At 46.7% G+C, this 18849-nt stretch overlaps 1 protein-coding gene and 1 pseudogene across 1 annotated transcript in view; both read left to right on the top strand.

Moving 5' to 3' along the window:
* Positions 1 to 18849, top strand: part of LOC134949253 (cytochrome P450 2F2-like) — a 178445-nt gene that overhangs the window by 140628 nt on the left and 18968 nt on the right. The window contains exon 6 of the mRNA XM_063937733.1: positions 3316 to 3492. Coding sequence (XP_063793803.1) covers positions 3316 to 3492 — 177 coding nt within the window. The remainder of the gene's footprint in view (positions 1 to 3315; positions 3493 to 18849) is intronic.
* LOC134950170 (5S ribosomal RNA) lies at positions 6893 to 7010 on the top strand (annotated as a pseudogene).

Below are 18849 nucleotides of genomic sequence, written 5' to 3' on the forward strand. Positions count from 1 at the left end.
TGCTACATTCAGAAGTGTGTGTTCCAATGGAAGTTAAGTCTGTAAGTGTATTCAGATACGGCAGTACGGATGGTGTAATGGTTAGCATTACTGCCTCGCAGCACTGAGGTTATGGGTTCGATTCCCACCATGTCCCTAACTGTGCGGGTTTTGTATATTCTCCCCGTACTTGTGTGGGTTTCCTCCGGGTAATCCGGTTTCCTCCAACAATCTAAAAATATACTGGTATATATATAATACCAGTAATATAATTGGCTCCCAACAAAATTAACCCTAGTGTGAATGTGTGCACATGTGATAGGGAATATAGACTGTAAGCTCCACTGGGGCATGGACTGATGTGAATGAGCAAATATTCTCTGTAAAGCACTGCGGAATATGTGTGAGCTATATAAATAACTGGTCATAATTCAATAAATAAATAAATAATAATTTGTGACTTTCATGATGAGAATCATCAAGAATCATGACAGTAACAGCAGTTCGTGAGTTGAGAACCTGTTGTCATGGTCCATGCTGTCAGTGAGGGGGACTCTTCCTGATATGCTTGCCAAGAAGACCACACCAGAGTCATGTGATGTGTTGATGCTATTTTGTGTGTTTAACCAAATTTGATTTGCAGGTTGCTACAGAAAAGCTGAAATTAAATGTTTCTATAACATGTAGAAGCTTGTAGCAAGGGGGAGGGGGGGGGGGGGGTTATTTGAAATGTACATGTAACAGTGAGTACTGCTGTACCTGCTTTCATTCAATAAACAAACAAACAAACAAACACTACTAATTAAGTAACTGGGCTGTTCATAGTTTGAGATATCTGCTGGTGTGTGCCTATAGAATATCAACACCTGCACACAAATTTTTTTTTTAAATGAGAAAAACAGAGTAAGAAGAACAGAGGGGGTCATTCCGAGTTGATCGTAGCTGTGCTAAATTTAGCACAGCTATGATCATTCACACTGACATGCGGGGGGATGCCCAGCACAGGGCTAGACCGCCCCGTATGTCAGTGTCGCCCCCCCTGCAGAAGTGCAAAGGCATCGCACAGTGGCGATGCTTTTGCACTTCAAGAGTAGCTCCCGACCAGCGCAGCTTCAGCGTGCTGGCCGGGAGTTACTCGTTGCTCCCCGGCCCACAGCGGCTGCATGTGACGTCACGCAGCCGCCGCCGACCGCCCCCCAATGGTCCGGCCACGCCTGCATTGGCTGGACCGCTCCCACTAAATGGCAGCTTAACGCCGCCGTCCAGCCCCCTCCCGTCCAGCGACCGCCTCTGCCTCAGAGGCGATCGCTAAGCAACGATGGCTGCCGTGCGCCGTCGCACTGCGGCGCCGGCGCATGTGCAGTTCCAACCCGATCGCTGCACTGCGAAAAACTGCAGCGAGCGATCGGGTCGGAATGACCCCCAGAGGCCAAATTAGAAAAAATTAACTAGCAAACTCAGCACACCAAGGTCATACTTATCAGATGAAATCCCAAAGGAAGAAGGGCAGTGGCGCACGCAGGGGGGGTTTCCGAGTACCTGGAACCCCCCCAATGAGCCGAGTTATCTTTTTGAGACGGAGACAGCTGTGTCTCCGTCTCAGCAAAAAAGCCGTGACCGCGATTGCGGGAGCGGAGCTGCAGCAACTATAGAAAGCTAAAGGCCAGTACTCACGGCCCGATGCAGCTCTCTGCTTACAGTCATGAATGTCCCGGGGGCCGGCGGCTCCGGCGGCTCCCTCCGTCCTCACACGTCCGCCCCTCTGCTCCCAGCCCACTGTGTACACTATATGTAAGTTTTACTGTATATGTAAGTTTTACTTTGTTTCTGTGTGTATTTGTATGGTATGACAGTATGTATGTGGGTTTGTTTGTGCTTGTGTATGTATGTATGTATGTATGTATGTATGTATGTGTGTTTCTTTGATTATATGTTTGTGTATATATATATATATGTGTGTTATATGTGTGTATATAAATATATATATACACATACATATACATATATAAACATATACAGTTCAGATATGCAAGTGGTGATATCGGGACTCAATCTGCAGCAAAATAGATCCAGTAGACGGCGGTGCTTACTATTTTCTAACTGTTTTCAAAGATACAAAAAAACAACCATTCATGTTCTTACCTCTATAGGATAACATTCAGTGATCTCTATGCCGCTGTCCCTGCAAACGGCGTCCACTCCCGATGACGTCAGAGATCACTGGGTGTTATCCTATAGAGGTAAGAACATGTATGGTTGCTTTTTTTGTATGAAAACAGTTTGAAAATAAACTGAAACGTTGGAGTAAGCACAGCCGTCTACTGGATTTATTTTGCTGTAAATTACATTCTGAGAGTGCCACCCGCATATCTGAACTGTATTCTAGCCGACACCTGGGTATTTATTTATGTATGTATGGAGTGCAGATTGTCCGGGACTAATATATATATATATATATATATATATATATATATATATATGATGAATGGCACTCCTGACTAATACCACAGAATCAGAGGCAGGACGGCACTCATAGAGACTGGTAAATAAATCATAGAAAATCAGCACAGGATGCTGTAGCTGTTTGACAACGTTTCAGAGTTACTGTAGACTCTGAAACGTCGACAAACAGCTACAGCGTGCTGTGCTGATTTTCTATGGTTTACCAGTCTCTATGAGTGCCGTTCTGTCTCCATATATATGTATGTGTGTGTGTATAGATATATATATATATATATATATATATATATATGTATACATATAATATATTACACATACATACACATATACATACACACCCAGCCACGGAAACCCCCCTCGCTAAATCCTGCGTTTGCCCCTGAAGGGTCCTCAATTCTGCAGCATCCTCTTTAATTTTCTATTGTTCTTACCTTCATCACTACATTGTATACTCAATATAGCTGGGAAGTTTGACTGGGGCTTTACACCTGTCTAAACATAATGCAGGTGTCCTAAGGCAAGGTCATGGAGGACAAAAACCTCCAATGAAACAGGAAGGCAACAAAATCTATTTTCTTCCTGTCCAACTTAAGCTGAAATCAATCAAGAACCCAGCCATACAGTATGTTTAAAATCCAGTCTTATTTGGGCTTCTGGTATTCTTACATGCTGTACATGGTACTGTAACAACCTGATGATGGTGAAAGTGGCGGTAGGAAGATTATGGTAGTATGGTATGTTAATGGAGGAATGTTCAAAGTTGCTGTGATGGATAGCTATAGTGATGGATAATATGGATAATGTTTACATGTGAATGTGCAGTTATGTGTTACAGTGTATAATTCAGTTTATATAGAATGTTTGTCTCTTGTTCAGTTATACAACACCTATCCAGAGTTCATGAAGTACATACCAGGACCTCATATGCAAATGATGAAGAAATTTACATCTGTAACAGACTACATCAAGAAAAGAGTGGAAAACAATATGAAGACTTTGGACAGAAATAACCCCAGGGATTTTATAGATTGTTTCTTGATCAAAATGGAAAAGGTACATTACTGCTGTACTTTAAAATGAATGTCTATCCTATAACACCTTATAATACTAATGTAAGATAGACACACAATGGGGTTTATTCAGAGTTGTTAGCAAACAAAAAAAGTTAACAATTGGGCAAAACCATGATGCACGCAGGTTGGGCAGATGTAACATGTGCAGAGAGATTTAGTTTTGGGTGATGTATATTGTTTCTGTGCATGGTATATACTGGCTGCTTTATTTTTTCACTGCAATTTAGATTACAGTTTGAAAACACTCCACCAAAATCTAACTCTCTCTGCACATGTTACATCTGCCCCACCTGCAGTGTTGCATGGTTTTTCCCCAATTGCTAACTTTTTGGGTTTGCTAACAATTCTGAATAACCCCCAATGTCTCCAGTCCCAATAGGATTTCCAAACTAAAAGTAACAATTAGAGCACATGTATCATATGACTTACACATAGCATTAGACATGTTTTTAAACTTACATATTCTTACCTAAAACTTTGCTGAGTTAAAATTTTAAATTTTGCTAAGATGTCATAAGTGTAGAATCATTTATAAGCAGTGGGCCTAATGCATAGCTTGACGCAAGTCCTACTGAATTGCTCCTGCATTGTGTGCACAGAGCTAAGAAGATGAACTATGGAAAACCAACACTCCACTGAAACTGGATTGAAACAGGAGATGATTAGGATGTTTTATGGTTCAGATGCAGAAACGTTTCAGCTTTTACTGATATCTTTCAGAGTCATTAAATAAGTCAGTTTGGAATACTCACGTCTAAACACTATTAATTCTATATGCAACAAAAACACATTGGGTATGTGATGCCGACGGTCAGGATCCCAGTGGTCAGGTTACCGAAGCCAGGATGCCAATCACCAGAATGCCGACAGGGGGGCGAGTGCAACAAAGCCTCATGCTGGCTTTGTGCGCTAGCCACGCTGCGGGCTTGGTGGTTCGCTGCGCTCGCCTTTTTCTCTCAATTCTTCTTCCCCCTCTTTTTTCCCTTTCTTTTTCTTCCTCCACTTCTCATATTTTCCCCTCACTTTTCCCAGCCCAGGTCTTTCTCCATACAAAAACCCCCCACACACCGTTTTCCCCCCCAAAAAAACCCTTTTTTCCCTTCCGACATCCATCCTGTCCTTTACTCTTTTCATCATAAAGGCAATAGGTCATTTTCCTATCTCCTTCCAACACTTCTCAGCCACGTTACCCTCCAGCAGCACAACAGACACCACACTCCACTCTTCCTCGCCTGCCCAAACAGTACCTTACTTCTCATTGGCCCTGTCCCTACCATCGACACATCGGCCATACACAGGCACCCCCACACATTAATTTCTCATTTAATTAATTTGCAAGTTCAGCAATCAACATTCTTTACAGCATATATAACAACCCCCCCCTTTTTTCCCCCTTTTTTGTTCACAACTCACAATTACTCTCATAATCAATTCATTTCTATATATTTCTATCCTTAGGGACAACTCTCCCGCAAACAAATTTATCAATCCATTAAAATCCATTTTATTTATTTCTATATAAATAATATTTTTATTTATTTATAAAAATAAATTTTTACATTTTTTTTATATTTCTTTATTTTTATATTCTTATTTTTCCATTTTTCACGTCTATATATAATATTTACAATTTATTCTTGCATTTCTTGATCATCACGCAGCACTTAAGGTGCAGGCAGTCATCAAAGGTCCTTTGTTACTACAAAGGTTACCATACACCTCATTTCCTCCCCTTCCTTTCAATCAATTCATATACCATTTTAAATCCATTTCTTTTGTGGTTCTAAAAACATCAGCGCTAAAATCCCCCCCTTTATTTCTATGCGCTTCTTTTCGTTTTGTTCTTCCTTTCATATGTACATGCCAAATCCATTATATATCTATATATTTAATTTACTATCTCCAATCAATTAATTTCTCATCAGTTCTTCAGCTGCCATCAACAGTTTTAATTAACTTCCATGAGCTGTGATTGGGTAATGCACCCTATTAATATGGAGACTAAATGAGAGAACACACGGGGCTACCGTGAACAAGCCTAGTTCACAGGTGAAACATACGTCGGATCGACGCCCACTCAGTGACGTCATCGCGGCATCGCCCTCTCTGGAACGGGCGGCCGCACGGTCACAGGAAACGGAGCAGGGTCACGATCTACACGAGATCGCAGTAACTGTCCGCTGGGACATCCTTACTATTGGAAGTGGTAACCTTGCATATTTGTTTGTGGTCGGCCACAGCGCTTTAAACCCTGACAGCAGGTCTATTAACCCCAGGACCCGCTCCGGTATTATATTTAAGATTGAATTAATCCATTCAATTATCAATTAGGAATATCACTGCAAGCTTCTCATGTTTTCAGTAATAGGGACTTGTCAATCTGTTATAAGCTTTCTACATTCATAGCAATTTGTGGTTTATTATTAATTTATTTTCATTCAACCTGCAGCATACTATGGGCTTTCTATAGCAGGATAAATACCCAAATGTTTATGCCCATCTCGGCTGCAATTCTGGATGCCTCAATATTAGGTACTTTGTTGCTAGCACTATTTATTTTTCAACAACCTGTTCATGGTAATAAGCTGTCCAGTACGCTGCAATCCCGCATGCTTTAATATTCGGTTACTTTGTTGCCAGCACTATTTACCTGTTCAACAGCTTGCTTAGTGGAAGAAGCTGTTTAGTATCTAGATACTTTTTGATGATTAACCAATTTGTAGTGTATTTTCACTTCAACGTTGTTAAATTGACGCAGCATATTATGGGTCATTCATAGCAGGTTAAAATACAGAAATGCTATGTGCATCTCAGTTGTAAATAAATTTGTATGCTTTAATATCAGGTTATTATACCTTTTTTTTCTGCTAGAATCATCCATCTGTTTAATAGCTTTGCTCAGTTTAATAAGCTATCCAGCATTTATAGACATCTTTTGGATTATCCAATGTTCTGCACATTTACTATAGTATTCTGTTTATTTTGTGCTATAAAAGACAACTATTGACGGCACATAATTCCTTGTGTCATTTTTTTTTTGTTTAAAATTTTTTTGGCTTAACTTATTTGACTTCTGGAATTTACATATTAGTTAATATTTAACTGACTTTACTCCGGCTTGATCATCACGAGACAGCCAATGTTCATTTAATTCATTTTTCCTATATTCTCTTCCCTTCTGGTACTCTCTCATCTGGTTGACGGTGGCCCTGGACACAGACATTGTGCTTGTACCCAGATCAAATCACCGTCACAACAGACAGCAGAAGTACCCCCATTTACACTCTCTCATCTGGAAAAGTGGGACCAGGTCTCACGAGCCCTGCTCCCATTCAGTACAGAAAGCAGAAGTGTTTCTCTCCCATTCCCTGATCTAATCGGCCCACGGCCATACTATCCTGAATGTGCCCGATCACGTCCGATCTTGGAAGCTAAGCAGGTATGGCCTGGTCAGTACGTGGATGGGAGACCTCCAGGGAATACTAGGTGCTGTGGGCCATTTTCCTCAGGAGATCTCTATATCATTCCTCTTCTATCTTTTGGACCTTTTCAGATAATCATCCTCTGAACCTGTTCATGTGAAGTTTGCATCATATTCTGACCCTTTCTGTGACCATGTGGATATTGTGATTTTCATATTAATATCCAAGAACAATCAATAATCATAATTTCACCTGTTATATCTTAAACCTTATTTGGTACAAAGGCAATCAAGATTTTAGACAATTTTTGTTCAGTCAATGTGACTTTATTAATAGATTCAATAATAAAAGCTAAGTTTTAAATATTACTCAGTGGAAAGACCCTAAAGGGTCCTTTCCCTTTATCATTCATCATTTATCTTCATTATAAGAGTGCTTCCACAAAAGGTATTTTTGACTTTTTTTTGTTTTTCCCTATAAAGAGGAAGCCAACAAGGTAGCGAGCCACCACAGGGTGTGTGTGTGTGTGTGTGTGTGTGTGTCTGTGTGTGTGTGTGTGGGGGGGGGGGGGGGGGCACAGGAGACCAAACAGCCCTTGGCAAGCAATCTATGTAGAAGTCCCTCCCCAACCAAAATCCCAGAAACTGCAAAGAATACAGGTGCAAGGTGAGAGGGCAAAAAGCAGACGCAAGGTCCAGCTTTAGCCAGCAGGGAACTAGACCGCAATTCCGAACCAAAATGCAGGGCCTCATCAAATGACTAATAACACACCCTGCAAAAAGCATCCAGAATGGCATTCTAAACCGAAACCCCCATGTGGGTGAGACAAATGTTGTATAAGGTGGAACCTACCTGTGACCTCCACTGGCCTCTGCAGGAGTGGCGAAAACTATATTTTACGCCCCTGCTGCACGTGCCGTCATCATAAGCAAACACTGAACCCCAGCCCCAGGGCGGGAGCCTGTAACACAAGCGGCCACCTGCTTATTTTTTCCGGCACCTCGACGGGAGGCTAGCCCAGCTGGGCAACCCTATCCTGTGCACTAAGAACAAGTACTCCACCACATTAGGATAGTCCGCTGACCTAGAATCCGCATAGCAGGCAGAAAACTAAAAAGCCCTGAAACCACTGAGGAAAATTGTGGAAGGCGTTCTCAGCTGTTTAGCCTTATCAAGACTTTGCCCCATGTCCTCCGTAAGGGTGAACATGTCTACATATGAACCCTTCCTAATCCTTCCATCAACCTTTTCCTGACTGTCTGGAACCGCCGTAAAGACACAAAGAAAATTTCAGCAAAGCATGGGGGAGCCTACATAACTGCGGCAACAGGCACCCTGTCTGACCAAGTTCTTGTAGCGGCGCGACGCGCAATGAGCTTGGCCAACATACGCGGGCGCCTGGGGAAACCAGAGGAAACACTACTAGAAGAACCAGAAGAAGAGCTAGAGGAACAAGAAGAAGTAACAGCATGCTCACCGGTACCCAAAGGACCTGGAACCTCCCCAGCCAACGACAATCCCACCATAACGTCTTCAGCAGACACCGACACCGGATCTTCTCCTGGCCTCCGACTCGTGGACCCTGACACTGCGGGCCTGACAACTCTGGAACTGTACACTCAGGGGGAACAAACGGGGTTAGAGCAGATGTAACAACACTACCAACAGACAGGAAAGGCAGCAAGGGGGGTGGGGGGCACCACCCACTGCAAACCGGGGGGGCATAGGCAGGGGGGCAACATAGATGATGTGGGCGGCACTGCGATGGCAGGGGCAGTCCTGCCCGCTGGGACACCCGCCACAGCATAGGCCAGCAGCCAGGGAGCCTGGGAGATAAAAGCAGGGTCACACGGGAAGTGATAGGAAGCTGGCATAACCTGTCTGGGAATGAAAGGAGACCGCCAATATAATGGCAGCTGTGCCGGGCTCGTGGGGGAAACTGATAAGACCCATGAAAAGGAGGCGGGTGCAACGAAATGTGAGGCCTGCTAAAGGACCACGTTGGCTGAACCCCAGGGGATGAACCCGGAAAGTTTTGGGAAAAACAAAAGCCGCCGACACAGGCAGACCGGGCTGACGTGAACCGCCAGTAAGGAGAAAGGAGGCATCCCGGACAAAGTAGCCGCCCAAAAAAAACCCTGTATTAACCCCGTGGGAAGCCAAAAGCGGGGGGAGACCTAGACGTGGGAAGGAAGACGACAGGAAACTCTGCTCCGAAACCAGCTGCAAGATCCCAGAGAGCCCAGCAACAAGCGCGCTAATGCACCCAGTGAGGGACCCCGCAGCAGGCCCCAGACCCAGAGACTCCGATGTTGGTCCGAATATCGCCCCTGGTTGCTGCCGTACGTCAGGGAGACGCACGAATGGGGAAACGGGCGGATGAGGGGGGGGGGGGGGCCCGGGGACCCACAGCCACAATATCCCCCACATCAGCTGCTGGATGCCCCCCAGAAAGACGTACCACAACACTGGGTACCAGGCTGATATGTGGCTGTGGTGCCAGCACAGCGCCTCCCATATGGGGAACATCGGGACCCCTCGCCACGTGGCCCAGCTGCCAAAGGAATCAACACCAGCGGCCGGAGTCCCTCAGACCGTGCAAGCCCGCGGCGCCACCCGGCCCCCGCCGCTTGTGAGCCGGAACTAGCAGATGCCACTGGTGAGTAGTGTCTACCACCAGGTGCCGCGGATGGGGAGCGGGTCACCGAGGGAGACACCGGGAGGGAGGCACCTAACACCGCGGGGTCCGGTCCTCCGAGGCCAAGAAACGTACCCGAGTCCGCTGACAGCCCACTGCATCAAGGGGACGAGCCGCATCAGCCAGATGGGCCAGCAGGGGGGGGGGACCTCCGAGGACAGGGCATGTGGAACAGAGGGGTTGGCAGTTAGAGCAAGGGATAGGGTGGGGGTGCAGAGGCTGTGAGAGGGGGATTACAAATACAGGGAGACAATGCAAGAAAACAAAATGGATGGCAAATGGACAATATGCACACTAAATGCAGCAGTCACAGAGACTGTGTTACTTAGCTGTCCAAATGGCAAGAGGAAGTATGAAGCACATGACCCAAGCTTTTAAATGCACTGAAGCGCACACCCACAAATACTGATGGACAAGGAAAACAACCTATGGGAAATTCCCAAAGTCCTTTGGAAAAACCACCTAGCAACTGCTTTGTCATAAACAATCAATCACAAAAAATGGGGCTCTTATATGGCCTTGTGCTTATTCAGCCCTCAGCTAATCTTATGCAGTGTAGAAATTATTAGTGATGTGCACCGGAAATTTTTCGGGTTTTGTGTTTTGGTTTTGGGTTCGGTTCCGCGGCCGTGTTTTGGATTCGGACGCGTTTTGGCAAAACCTTACCGAATTTTTTTTGTCGGATTCGGGTGTGTTTTGGATTCGGGTGTTTTTTTAAAAAAACCCTCAAAAACAGCTTAAATCATAGAATTTGGGGGTCATTTTGATCCCATAGTATTATTAACCTCAATAACCATAATTTCCACTCATTTTCAGTCTATTCTGAACACCTCACACCTCACAATATTATTTTTAGTCCTAAAATTTGCCCCGAGGTCGCTGGATGGCTAAGCTAAGCGACCCAAGTGGCCGACACAAACACCTGGCCCATCTAGGAGTGGCTATGTTTTTATTAGAAAAATTGCAACAACAAAACAAAGCAATCAACAAACACGAGAAAAAAATTTTTTTTTACATAAACAAGGTGATACCAGCCAAAAGCCATACTTAAATAATATTGTCCAAAGTCTACAGTCCGACTACGATGGCATAATATATCAGATTAGTGTATGAAGAGCCAATGTCAAATAAACTCAAAAGTCCATAGCACTGGCAAGATTAATAATATTTTGTCAAATAGACAGTCAATAGCAATATACAGACCAATATGTACAAAATCAAGCCTTAACACACAACAAAATCCAAACATAGAGAAAGTGAGGTGAGCTTGTAGTCGTATGTTAAAACCATAGCATAAAAAAACTATAAAACAAAATCTACGGGGGGTGAAAGAAAAGAAAGCCAGAAGGATAGAAGGAAGGAAAGACTTCAGCAACCCACTCAAGGGGGTCTCAGATGGCGCCAAAGCCTGGACCAACTGACGGCATCCATCCTCCCTCGATCCATATCCATCATCCTCTTTACCTCGTGAAGAATGGTACTAACCACCTCAGTACAGGGAAGGACTAACCTTCTAAGGGAAACTAGACACCGTGCACTCCAAGTGTGGTACCTGACCGCTAAACTAACTAGGTAAATGGTGACTAAATCAAATCTCCCAAACCTCTTTTTGAATGCCCCATACGCCCACTCAGGGTAACTAAGCCCCGAAAGGCACGGAAGGCATAAGGCGGCTGAAACGGCTTTGTAAATTTTTACATTAAAGGGACACTCGAGCAAGAAGTGGTCCACAGTCTCCACCACCCCAGGACACTCCTCACGTGGGCAAACGCGATCACTGGCACCTCGAAACCCGATCTTCCCCCTAACATAAAGCTTCCCTTGAAAAAGAAGCCAGGCAATGTCCCTGAACTTCAGTGGGATCCTCCGAGAATTAATCAGATTCAACCCAGCTGAGTACACATTGCCCGGGCAGTCCCTTAGCGATGGCTGGTCATAAAAATGAGATCGCAAAATGCTCCTCTCCAACTCCCTTCTAGAGAAGCCTTTGACTTCACTCATCAAAATTCCCCATAGCCTTGTCACCTTCAAGCACAAGATGACGTAGATCGGGAGGTATCCGCATTTATCAACTCGGAGGTTTCTCACCTGACCGCCATCTATCCATGACCTGAGGAAGGGGTGCACCCAAACCCTAAAGCCTTCTACCCACCGAGGGGGGGCCTCCAAAAACAGACTCCCAAGATGTAACTTTACAAAAGTGGATGTGAAAAACACCACAGGGTTGACCATACCAAGTCCACCCTCTGCCCTCGGTCTGTAGGTGATGCCTCTCTTAACGAGATTCATCCTGTTCCCCCACAACAACAGGAAGAACAAAGAATAAATCCTGGACCACAAAGATTGAGGCAAACAGCACACATAACTGACAGAAAGAAACACCGGGATCAGGTGATTCTTACACAGGTCAACCCTTTCCCTGAGAGAAAATTTCCATCTTCTCCAGCTCTCTACTTTACGGGCAGCAACTTCCAGCTTACTCACCCAATTTAGAGTAGTATAATCACCACGACTAAACCAAATCCCTAAGATTTTGATTGACGAATTGGCCCGGGGAAGGCTGTCCGGAAGGCTGAACTCCTCACCTTCCTCCCCCATCCAGAAAGCTTCACATTTGTCTTGGTTTATCATGGAGCACGAGGCCCCAGAGTACTCGCAGATAAGGTGTTCCACATCACGTGCCTCAGTCGTAGATGATACGACAATCGTGACGTCATCTGCATAGGCCACCACCTTCAGCAGACACTCCGGCCCCAATTGCACCCCCTCGAGTGCACCACTTTCAACCCTCCTGACGAAAGGGTCGATTGCGAAGACATACAGAAGGGAGCTCAAGGGACAACCCTGACGGACACCGGAGTTGACCGCGAAGGCAGGACCTACCCAACCATTGACAAGCGGGAAACTCTCGGCCTGATTATAAATAACGCGAAGCCAATCCACCACCCTCACTGGAAGTCCATACCTTTCAAGCAAGGCCCACAGGTACTCATGATTGACTCTATCGAAAGCCTTAGACTGATCCAATGCCAGCAAGTACTTTCCCCACTTCTCAGCACTACACCGCTCCACAGCCTTCCGGACGCCAAGGACAGCACTAAAGGTGCTACGGCCTTTCACGGTACCATGCTGAGAAGAAGAAAGCAACAGCCCGGAAACTTCCATCAGCCTATTGAAAAGCACCTTTGCCAAAATCTTCCTGTCTGTATTGAGAAGAGCGATGGGGCGCCAGTTCTCAACACGAGATGGATCCTTACCTTTGGACAATAATATGAGGGCGGACAACCTCATGGAGGGAGGGAGCAAACCCTCAGCCAGGCTCTCATTAAAAACCTCCACAAGATGAGGAACCAAGAGGTCCGAAAATGCCTTAAAAAATTCAGATGTTAAGCCATCCGGGCCCGGAGATTTCTTTATAGACAAACCGTCTATGGCCTTCCTGATCTCCTCCGCCGTCACATCACTTCCCAAAGAGTCAAAAGAGGCATCAAGGCCCCCGAGCCCAGGTGTCTCCCTAAGAAACCTTTCCATCCTCTCTCTGATGAGTGGCTGCTCGGACAAAAGATCGGAGTAGTAGGATCTGATGACCCCCAGAATGCCCTCCCTATCCTCACGAAGGACACCCAGAGAATCAACCAAACCCCGCACCTCCTTCAGATCAACCGACTTTCTACAATTCTGACAGGGATCAGGTGAGTGGTAAGCTCCATAATCCCTCTCCAAAATCAAGGAAGCCATGCGACTGTATTGATATTCCCTCAACCGAGCCTTCACCCGAGAGATCTCCCCACTATCTCCACGCTCAGAGATCAAGAAATCAAGTTTCCTTCGCAAGTCATAGTAGGCATTTTGTTTTATCAAGTTTTTCCGGGCTACCAGCCTACGGACAAACCCCCGAGTACGCTTTTTACACTCCTCCCACCACTCGGATCTACTCCAACCTGCCTCCAAAAGAGTCTCTTGTAGTTGAAAGAAATCTCTAAAGGACTGTCTCACCATCTCCTCCTTCAGGAGCCCCGAATTCAGCCGCCATAGACCCCGCCCTTTCTGAGGGGTTTCCGAAGCATTCAAAGCAAAACTCAGAATACAGTGATCGGAGAACTCTACTAGCTTCACCACAGGAGGCAAAGTTTTCGCGGACTCCTTAACAAAAAACCTATCTATCCTAGACCTACGACTACCACAATAGAAGGTGTAACCCGTGAGGTCTGGAAAATGGCGAACGTGCACATCCACCAGACCAGCCTCCCTAGTCATGCTAGCTAAAAAATTGGAATCATGACCCAGGGTTGTCTTTGTGCCCCCCCTGTCTTTTGGCCTAGTGATAGCGTTAAAATCGCCACCAAAGACAATCTGCCGGGCTGAAAAAAGAAACGGTTTTATCTCCATGAAGAGACATCTCCTGTCCCTTGGGGACTGGGGCCCATAGATGTTAATTAGCCGTAGGTTCTGTCCCTTCAAGTTGATATCCAAAACCATACACCTACCTACCTGTAACTCTACAATCCTGTGCACGGTTACCATACCGGTAAAAAGCACCGCCACCCCACCGTACGGCTCGGCCGCAAGAGACCAGAAAGACGGTCCACGCCTCCATTCATGCTTTGCTCTATGAAGAACCGCCAGATCACCAATCCTGGTCTCCTGCAAAAATAAAAAATCAGCCTCAATTGTGCTGAAAAAATCAAAGGCCATAAAACGAGCACGTTCGGACAAAACGGAAGCCACATTAATTGTGGCACATCGTATAGGCTGGGGATCCATGTTTCATTGGATTGTAAGGTAGGACCCAATCACTTTCTCTTTGCTTGCCTACTAGACTCCTCATCGGAGCCATACCTTTTAAAACTAGTCCCCAAGGGAAGAGGATCATCCTCCCCAACAAACACCTCCTCAGTATCACTCTCACCTGCAGTGGGAGAGACAGAGAGGTCCATGCCCCGAGCCTCCCCCAAAACAGCAGAAATATCTTGGCCCAAATCATCATGAGGAGGACCCGGATCAGGAGGCTCCGCTCCTGGAGTAGCGGGAAAGGGCCTAGGGTCCACAGGGACAGGGGGAGGATCCACGAGATCCTGGAGCAATGAGGAAAGGATTTGAGGGGTACAGGAAGGCATGAAGGAAAAGTCCCCCACATCTTCCCCGACTGAACTCTGAGGTTTCCCATCAGTGTCTGATGTTACCACCGATCTAACTTTTGAAGACACATGACCAGAACTATCAACCTCATTACTTCGTCTCCTCCTTTCACTCCTCCTACACCCCTTCCCCTCCACCACGGACGCTACTTCCCCAAAGGAACTCTTAACAGAGGACCTCCTTCTTTGTTTCTTGGGTTTATTTTTTGGGACCTGGACAAGCTGCCCTTCAGATAAGACGATATCACTGTCCTCCACCTCAGACTCTTCCTCAGAGTCAAACTGAAATCTATTAACACAAAAAATACCACTGTCTGAATCCCTTCTTTTGGCCAACCTTTTCCTTGACTTAGATTCAACCACCTGAAAGCCATCTTTATCCACCTCAGCAGGCACCTTCCTCACCACACTGTTCTTCTCTACCACCGCCCTCACCACTTGCTTTTCTACAACCTCCCGTCGCTCCTCCTCAAAAAGACGACCCATTTCCCTCTCTAGCTCTTCCCCCATAACCTCAAGGTTATGGGAGGCCTTGGGGCACTTACTATAAGGATGTCCTTCGCACCCACAAAGGTTGCAGGTTACGTTGCCACAATCCCTTGCCATGTGCCCAGTTTTACCACAGAGGGCACATTTCAGGACAGTACAGTCACTGCTTAGGTGACGAAAGTCTCCGCAGCGGTGACACTGTCTAGGTTGACCAGGATAAAAACATTGGATTTTGTCTCTCCCAATGAAAGCAGCAGAGGGAACATGGCAAGGCACCTGACCATTATGCCTAAGCCTGATCACAGCCGACCAGGCTCCACCCCACACACCTTTCGTGAAATCAATCTTCACCAGAGGAGACAAGATGTCGCAATATCGACTTAACCAATAGCCAATATCTGCAGCAGGGAGGGATTCATTCCTGACCAATACAGTTGCACGGACTCTATCCTGGCGAGTAACAGCCGCCGCTTTATAGCGACAATACGGCTCACACCCCTTCTTTAACTCCCACTGTTCCCAGAACACCCGCAGCCCTTGATAAGATATGAAACTAAGGTCGTAGTCAGGGGTCTTTACAGGGTGGATGCAAGCAAAAAGATCAGGGGCATGGAAACCCAATGAGAACACCATTTCCAGGAAATCCCCTTTAGAAGGGGGTTCCTCAACCCCTATCCACTTAAGAGAAACCACGTTGCGACGCTTACCAGCCTGATCAGAAGCCGAAAACACCTTTGGAGCAATAATCCTATTGCCACTTGAGACAGCACCCGCATAAGAGGACAAGCCCGGCTTAGGAACTACCTGAGGCGAGGCCTGCCCAACAGAGCCCACAACATTACCCCGCCCCGCACCCTGCCCAACAGATACAGAACTAGCATTTTTATTGGCCAAAGAGGTTCTAATAACGGATATAGCTGGCAAGGATCTCACAGGTACGCCCAAGCTACCATATAGACCATCAACAATAGCCCGCTCCTCTGCAGATAAATCTTCTTTCCTTAACGCCGGAAGACCTTGGGCAAGTCCACACGATGACACTGAACCCACCGACACACTCTTAACACCAGTCTCGGCAACATGTTTTGTTTTAGCCCTAGCCTTAGAGCAAGTGACACCATCAACATTAGTGCCAGTGGCGTCTTTGGCACCACTCACCCCTGCCACCATGCTTGGCTTGCTAACGCCACCACCCGTAGGCAGATTGGGGAGACTCGCCTCAGCCATCTCACCGGCACGCGCCGGACCCACCATGGACGCAACCTGCTTCCCAGCAGAGGAGGCCAGATCTTGGGAGGTCGACCCCGAGCAAGCAACACCAGCCTGAACAGCGACACCTCCCAGACCACCATCCAACCGCTGTTCCACAATCAAAAGAGGAGACGCCTCCTCCACCATAGCAACATTACACTCCAGGCCCCGATCCATCGCAGAATCCACAGCATCTTCACCAGCAGAAGCACCACCTTCACACCTTGGATCCTCTTCCTCAGGCACGGTCGATCCACTTGGCTCACACTCAATTTTCTCCTCTTCCTCCAGCTCTTTCTGAAGTGCTAGCATCCTGGCCTCCAAACATATACATTCAAGCTCCAACCTGCGTATGTCCCCCTCCATCCTCTCCCTTTCCCATTTTGGACAAGTGTTCCTCCTCCTCTTCTTCTCCGCAATCAAAATCCCCTTCTTAACAACTAACATTTTCAACTCAGCAATGTCAATACTTGATTCACCAGTGCTAGCAAAGTCCTGCATCTCCATCTCCTTAGTATCCTCATCGATAATTGCCATGCTAGTCCCACAAGAAGATTGGGAGTCGCCAAACGACAAACCCGTCTCACAGACAGACTGCTCTGTCACTTTGTCCTGGACCTCCACAGGCAGGTCAGAGGATACACTCCGGGCACCAGCCGCCCTACACTCCAACTTAATTGTCGCAGGGAGATTACCCCCAATTGCAGCGGATGAGAGTTGTGCTTGCGTTTGTTCAGTGTCAGAGGATACCACATCAAGCAACGATCCTGACTCCACCAAGACAACACACTTCAGCCCCGGCTTCTTTGTTTTTGACACAGAGGCCACAGTGGCTAATTTCTTGACATCACCGATCCCTGAGCTACCCACAATAAACTTTGCAGGGGCTACCACAGGTTTAACAGCTCTGGACCTGGTCACCGGTCCCACTGTAGCATCGATAGCAGCCACTGACTTTCCCTCACACACCAACAAAGCAGATCCAGATGGCACGGAAACGGGGGGACTTAAATTCACTGTACAGGGAGTCATCTTCACTAGACACCCCTCAATTTTCACAGCAACCGAGCCCCCAGTCACTTTTTCCTTAATCATAGATGTCTCATCACCAGTTGGGCAAACAGGATTTTTTTTAAGCACAGCAGATGTAGAAATAGGCGCCACTTGAACGTCACCTTCCTTAATCATTGTCACTGATTTATTGGCAGCCAAACTTAATATGGGGGGAACCACTTTAGTAACACCTGTTGGCATGGATGGAACATTACTAGCATGGGGCTTTATTCCCTGATTGTCCTTATCACCATCCAAAACCTCCTCCACCTCCTTTTGATTTTTTACATTAAGGCTGGCAGCAGTGCACACTGGTGCAGCAGACCAAGAGGCCACTATACCAGCCCCTGCATCTACAGAGCGACGATAACATGCAGGGAACCCGCCGACGGGCGGACTTACTAACCTCTTCACCGTCGCGTCAGCAGGGGCTCCAGCGGCAGAAAACTCTCCTTACAGCTGCTTCACTTCCAGACGCCGGGTCTCAACGCCATTCACAGCACTTGCAGGGGGGAGCTCAGGGCTGCCTATTAAGGTCTTTACCGGCTCTCCTGACCACCGGACTCTGCCGCTAGCACCCGCTGAAAAGGGAGCACAGCCTCCGGTACTATGCAGCGGCTCCACATAAGATTCCATGCTCTGGCCATTAACAGATGCATCAGGGGATCCACTAGTAGGCAAACTAGAAGCAGTCTTTGCAGGATCAGGGAACACTGGTGTAGATAAACCAGCTGTTGTAGATAGGTCAGTAATTGCAGTTAAACCACAGGCTTTAGACACACTGCTGGGGATTTCCACAGTGACCTTCATAGCAGACTGCATGCAGGATGATTTTACAGAAGTCTTTGCAGGATCAGGGAACACTGGTGTAGATAAACCAGCTGTTGTAGATAGGTCAGTAATTGCAGTTAAACCACAGGCTTTAGACACACTGCTGGGGATTTCCACAGTGACCTCCATAGCAGACTGCATGCAGGATGATTTTACAGCAGACTGGGACACTGGACTTGAATCCCCAGCACCAGAGCCTTTGCACAGTATAGGTTCCTCTGGGTCAGGCTCCATAACCGGGGGAAACTGCTTCACCTTACCCCTGGGAGGATCCATCCCAGCTGGGAAGGGCTCCAGGGATCTTGGGTGTAATCCGACACTCGAGTGGAACTCAGGAGCTCACAACACACACGTCTGACCAGGCCCATCTAGGAGTGGCACTGCAGTGTCAGGCAGGATGGCCCTTCCAAAAAATACTCCCCAAACAGCACATGATGCAAAGAAAAAAAGAGGCG

Source organism: Pseudophryne corroboree, chromosome 8 (assembly GCF_028390025.1).
Source record: "Pseudophryne corroboree isolate aPseCor3 chromosome 8, aPseCor3.hap2, whole genome shotgun sequence".
Lineage (NCBI taxonomy): Eukaryota > Metazoa > Chordata > Amphibia > Anura > Myobatrachidae > Pseudophryne > Pseudophryne corroboree.